We start from the raw sequence: 6,000 nt of genomic DNA on the forward strand, positions 1-6,000 counted from the left end.
GTTTTAGTGGTGTAATAACAGGCTGTGTGTCCTGGTGGTGTAATAACAGGCTGTGTGTCCTGGTGGTGTAATAACAGGCTGTGTGTCCTGGTGGTGTAATAACAGGCTGTGTGTCCTGGTGGTGTAATAACAGGCTGTGTGTCCTGGTGGTGTAATAACAGGCTGTGTGTTCTGGTGGTGTAATAACAGGCTGTGTGTCCTGGTGGTGTAATAACAGGCTGTGTGTCCTGGTGGTGTAATAACAGGCTGTGTGTCCTGGTGGTGTAATAACAGGCTGTGTGTCCTGGTGGTGTAATAACAGGCTGTGTGACCTGGTGGTGTAATAACAGGCTGTGTGTCCTGGTGGTGTAATAACAGGCTGTGTGTTTTAGGTGTAATAACAGGCTGTGTGTCCTGGTGGTGTAATAACAGGCTGTGTGTTCTGGTGGTGTAATAACAGGCTGTGTGTCCTGGTGGTGTAATAACAGGCTGTGTGTTCTGGTGGTGTAATAACAGGCTGTGTGTTTTGGTGGTGTAATAACAGGCTGTGTGTCCTGGTGGTGTAATAACAGGCTGTGTGTCCTGGTGGTGTAATAACAGGCTGTGTGTCCTGGTGGTGTAATAACAGGCTGTGTGTCCTGGTGGTGTAATAACAGGCTGTGTGTCCTGGTGGTGTAATAACAGGCTGTGTGTCCTGGTGGTGTAATAACAGGCTGTGTGTCCTGGTGGTGTAATAACAGGCTGTGTGTTTTGGTGGTGTAATAACAGGCTGTGTGTTTTAGTGGTGTAATAACAGGCTGTGTGTCCTGGTGGTGTAATAACAGGCTGTGTGTCCTGGTGGTGTAATAACAGGCTGTGTGTCCTGGTGGTGTAATAACAGGCTGTGTGTTTTAGTGGTGTAATAACAGGCTGTGTGTCCTGGTGGTGTAATAACAGGCTGTGTGTTCTGGTGGTGTAATAACAGGCTGTGTGTCCTGGTGGTGTAATAACAGGCTGTGTGTCCTGGTGGTGTAATAACAGGCTGTGTGTTTTAGTGTAATAACAGGCTGTGTGTCCTGGTGGTGTAATAACAGGCTGTGTGTCCTGGTGGTGTAATAACAGGCTGTGTGTTCTGGTGGTGTAATAACAGGCTGTGTGTTCTGGTGGTGTAATAACAGGCTGTGTGTCCTGGTGGTGTAATAACAGGCTGTGTGTCCTGGTGGTGTAATAACAGGCTGTGTGTCCTGGTGGTGTAATAACAGGCTGTGTGTCCTGGTGGTGTAATAACAGGCTGTGTGTCCTGGTGGTGTAATAACAGGCTGTGTGTCCTGGTGGTGTAATAACAGGCTGTGTGTTTTAGTGGTGTAATAACAGGCTGTGTGTCCTGGTGGTGTAATAACAGGCTGTGTGTCCTGGTGGTGTAATAACAGGCTGTGTGTTTTAGTGGTGTAATAACAGGCTGTGTGTCCTGGTGGTGTAATAACAGGCTGTGTGTTCTGGTGGTGTAATAACAGGCTGTGTGTCCTGGTGGTGTAATAACAGGCTGTGTGTCCTGGTGGTGTAATAACAGGCTGTGTGTTCTGGTGGTGTAATAACAGGCTGTGTGTTTTGGTGGTGTAATAACAGGCTGTGTGTCCTGGTGGTGTAATAACAGGCTGTGTGTCCTGGTGGTGTAATAACAGGCTGTGTGTTTTAGTGGTGTAATAACAGGCTGTGTGTCCTGGTGGTGTAATAACAGGCTGTGTGTCCTGGTGGTGTAATAACAGGCTGTGTGTTCTGGTGGTGTAATAACAGGCTGTGTGTCCTGGTGGTGTAATAACAGGCTGTGTGTCCTGGTGGTGTAATAACAGGCTGTGTGTCCTGGTGGTGTAATAACAGGCTGTGTGTCCTGGTGGTGTAATAACAGGCTGTGTGTCCTGGTGGTGTAATAACAGGCTGTGTGTCCTGGTGGTGTAATAACAGGCTGTGTGTCCTGGTGGTGTAATAACAGGCTGTGTGTTTTAGTGGTGTAATAACAGGCTGTGTGTCCTGGTGGTGTAATAACAGGCTGTGTGTCCTGGTGGTGTAATAACAGGCTGTGTGTTCTAGTGGTGTAATAACAGGCTGTGTGTCCTGGTGGTGTAATAACAGGCTGTGTGTTTTAGTGGTGTAATAACAGGCTGTGTGTCCTGGTGGTGTAATAACAGGCTGTGTGTTCTGGTGGTGTAATAACAGGCTGTGTGTCCTGGTGGTGTAATAACAGGCTGTGTGTCCTGGTGGTGTAATAACAGGCTGTGTGTTCTGGTGGTGTAATAACAGGCTGTGTGTTTTAGTGGTGTAATAACAGGCTGTGTGTCCTGGTGGTGTAATAACAGGCTGTGTGTCCTGGTGGTGTAATAACAGGCTGTGTGTCCTGGTGGTGTAATAACAGGCTGTGTGTCCTGGTGGTGTAATAACAGGCTGTGTGTCCTGGTGGTGTAATAACAGGCTGTGTGTCTGGTGGTGTAATAACAGGCTGTGTGTCCTAGTGGTGTAATAACAGGCTGTGTGTCCTGGTGGTGTAATAACAGGCTGTGTGTCCTGGTGGTGTAATAACAGGCTGTGTGTCCTGGTGGTGTAATAACAGGCTGTGTGTTCTGGTGGTGTAATAACAGGCTGTGTGTTTTAGTGTGTAATAACAGGCTGTGTGTCCTGGTGGTGTAATAACAGGCTGTGTGTTTTAGTGGTGTAATAACAGGCTGTGTGTCCTGGTGGTGTAATAACAGGCTGTGTGTTCTGGTGGTGTAATAACAGGCTGTGTGTCCTGGTGGTGTAATAACAGGCTGTGTGTCCTGGTGGTGTAATAACAGGCTGTGTGTCCTGGTGGTGTAATAACAGGCTGTGTGTCCTGGTGGTGTAATAACAGGCTGTGTGTCCTGGTGGTGTAATAACAGGCTGTGTGTCCTGGTGGTGTAATAACAGGCTGTGTGTTTTGGTGGTGTAATAACAGGCTGTGTGTTCTAGTGGTGTAATAACAGGCTGTGTGTCCTGGTGGTGTAATAACAGGCTGTGTGTCCTGGTGGTGTAATAACAGGCTGTGTGTCCTGGTGGTGTAATAACAGGCTGTGTGTTTTAGTGGTGTAATAACAGGCTGTGTGTCCTGGTGGTGTAATAACAGGCTGTGTGTTCTGGTGGTGTAATAACAGGCTGTGTGTCCTGGTGGTGTAATAACAGGCTGTGTGTCCTGGTGGTGTAATAACAGGCTGTGTGTTTTGGTGGTGTAATAACAGGCTGTGTGTCCTGGTGGTGTAATAACAGGCTGTGTGTTCTGGTGGTGTAATAACAGGCTGTGTGTCCTGGTGGTGTAATAACAGGCTGTGTGTCCTGGTGGTGTAATAACAGGCTGTGTGTCCTGGTGGTGTAATAACAGGCTGTGTGTCCTGGTGGTGTAATAACAGGCTGTGTGTCCTGGTGGTGTAATAACAGGCTGTGTGTCCTGGTGGTGTAATAACAGGCTGTGTGTCCTGGTGGTGTAATAACAGGCTGTGTGTCCTGGTGGTGTAATAACAGGCTGTGTGTTTTAGTGGTGTAATAACAGGCTGTGTGTCCTGGTGGTGTAATAACAGGCTGTGTGTCCTGGTGGTGTAATAACAGGCTGTGTGTTTTGGTGGTGTAATAACAGGCTGTGTGTCCTGGTGGTGTAATAACAGGCTGTGTGTTTTAGTGGTGTAATAACAGGCTGTGTGTCCTGGTGGTGTAATAACAGGCTGTGTGTCCTGGTGGTGTAATAACAGGCTGTGTGTCCTGGTGGTGTAATAACAGGCTGTGTGTCCTGGTGGTGTAATAACAGGCTGTGTGTCCTGGTGGTGTAATAACAGGCTGTGTGTCCTGGTGGTGTAATAACAGGCTGTGTGTCCTGGTGGTGTAATAACAGGCTGTGTGTCCTGGTGGTGTAATAACAGGCTGTGTGTCCTGGTGGTGTAATAACAGGCTGTGTGTCCTGGTGGTGTAATAACAGGCTGTGTGTCCTGGTGGTGTAATAACAGGCTGTGTGTCCTGGTGGTGTAATAACAGGCTGTGTGTTTTAGTGGTGTAATAACAGGCTGTGTGTCCTGGTGGTGTAATAACAGGCTGTGTGTTCTGGTGGTGTAATAACAGGCTGTGTGTCCTGGTGGTGTAATAACAGGCTGTGTGTTTGGTGTGTAATAACAGGCTGTGTGTCCTGGTGGTGTAATAACAGGCTGTGTGTTCTGGTGGTGTAATAACAGGCTGTGTGTCCTGGTGGTGTAATAACAGGCTGTGTGTCCTGGTGGTGTAATAACAGGCTGTGTGTTCTGGTGGTGTAATAACAGGCTGTGTGTCCTGGTGGTGTAATAACAGGCTGTGTGTCCTGGTGGTGTAATAACAGGCTGTGTGTCCTGGTGGTGTAATAACAGGCTGTGTGTCCTGGTGGTGTAATAACAGGCTGTGTGTCCTGGTGGTGTAATAACAGGCTGTGTGTCCTGGTGGTGTAATAACAGGCTGTGTGTCCTGGTGGTGTAATAACAGGCTGTGTGTCCTGGTGGTGTAATAACAGGCTGTGTGTCCTGGTGGTGTAATAACAGGCTGTGTGTCCTGGTGGTGTAATAACAGGCTGTGTGTTCTGGTAGTGTAATAACAGGCTGTGTGTCCTGGTGGTGTAATAACAGGCTGTGTGTTGTAGTGTAATAACAGGCTGTGTGTCCTGGTGGTGTAATAACAGGCTGTGTGTCCTGGTGGTGTAATAACAGGCTGTGTGTCCTGGTGGTGTAATAACAGGCTGTGTGTCCTGGTGGTGTAATAACAGGCTGTGTGTCCTGGTGGTGTAATAACAGGCTGTGTGTCCTGGTGGTGTAATAACAGGCTGTGTGTCCTGGTGGTGTAATAACAGGCTGTGTGTCCTGGTGGTGTAATAACAGGCTGTGTGTCCTGGTGGTGTAATAACAGGCTGTGTGTCCTGGTGGTGTAATAACAGGCTGTGTGTCCTGGTGGTGTAATAACAGGCTGTGTGTCCTGGTGGTGTAATAACAGGCTGTGTGTCCTGGTGGTGTAATAACAGGCTGTGTGACCTGGTGGTGTAATAACAGGCTGTGTGTCCTGGTGGTGTAATAACAGGCTGTGTGTCCTGGTGGTGTAATAACAGGCTGTGTGTCCTCCAGAGATAGAGATGGTGGTGATGGACAAAGGGAAGTCCACGCTGACGGAACAGAATATCACTGACGAAGAGAAGACTGCTGCCGCTGCACTGCACACAGAGGAAGAGGTACACACACTACACTACACACACACACACACACACACACACACACACACACACACACAGACACACACACACACACACACACACACTACACTACACACACACACACACACGCACACAGAGGAAGAGGTACACACACACACACACACACACACACACACACTACATGCACACACACACACACGCACACACACACACAGAGGAAGAGGCACACACACACACACACACTACATGCACACACACACACACGCACACACACACACAGAGGAAGAGGCACACACACACACACACACACACACACACACACACACACACACACACACACACACACACACACACACACACACCAAGAGGGAGGGTTTAGTATTGTTTATCTAGTCTAGGGGAGGGTTTAGTATTGTTTATCTAGTCCAGGGGAGGGTTTAGTATTGTTTATCTAGTCCAGGGGAGGGTTTAGTATTGTTTATCTAGTCCAGGGGAGGGTTTAGTATTGTTTATCTAGTCCAGGGGAGGGTTTAGTATTGTTTATCTAGTCCAGGGGAGGGTTTAGTATTGTTTATCTAGTCTAGGGGAGGGTTTAGTATTGTTTATCTAGGGGAGGGTTTAGTATTGTCTATCTAGTCCAGGGGGGGGTTTAGTATTGTTTATCTAGTCCAGGGGAGGGTTTAGTATTGTTTATCTAGTCCAGGGGAGGGTTTAGTATTGTTTATCTAGGGGAGGGTTTAGTATTGTTTATCTAGTCCAGGGGAGGGTTTAGTATTGTTTATCTAGGGGAGGGTTTAGTATTGTTTATCTAGTCCAGGGGA

At 47.9% G+C, this 6,000-nt stretch overlaps 1 protein-coding gene across 1 annotated transcript in view; it reads left to right on the forward strand.

Moving 5' to 3' along the window:
* Positions 1 to 6,000, forward strand: part of LOC106594088 (protein CLEC16A) — a 77,089-nt gene that overhangs the window by 35,283 nt on the left and 35,806 nt on the right. The window contains 1 exon segment of the mRNA XM_045715960.1: positions 5,094 to 5,175. Within this exon segment, the coding sequence (XP_045571916.1) occupies positions 5,094 to 5,175 (82 nt within the window).

Source organism: Salmo salar, chromosome ssa03 (genome assembly GCF_905237065.1).
Source record: "Salmo salar chromosome ssa03, Ssal_v3.1, whole genome shotgun sequence".
In the NCBI taxonomy this organism is placed as follows: Eukaryota; Metazoa; Chordata; class Actinopteri; order Salmoniformes; family Salmonidae; genus Salmo; species Salmo salar.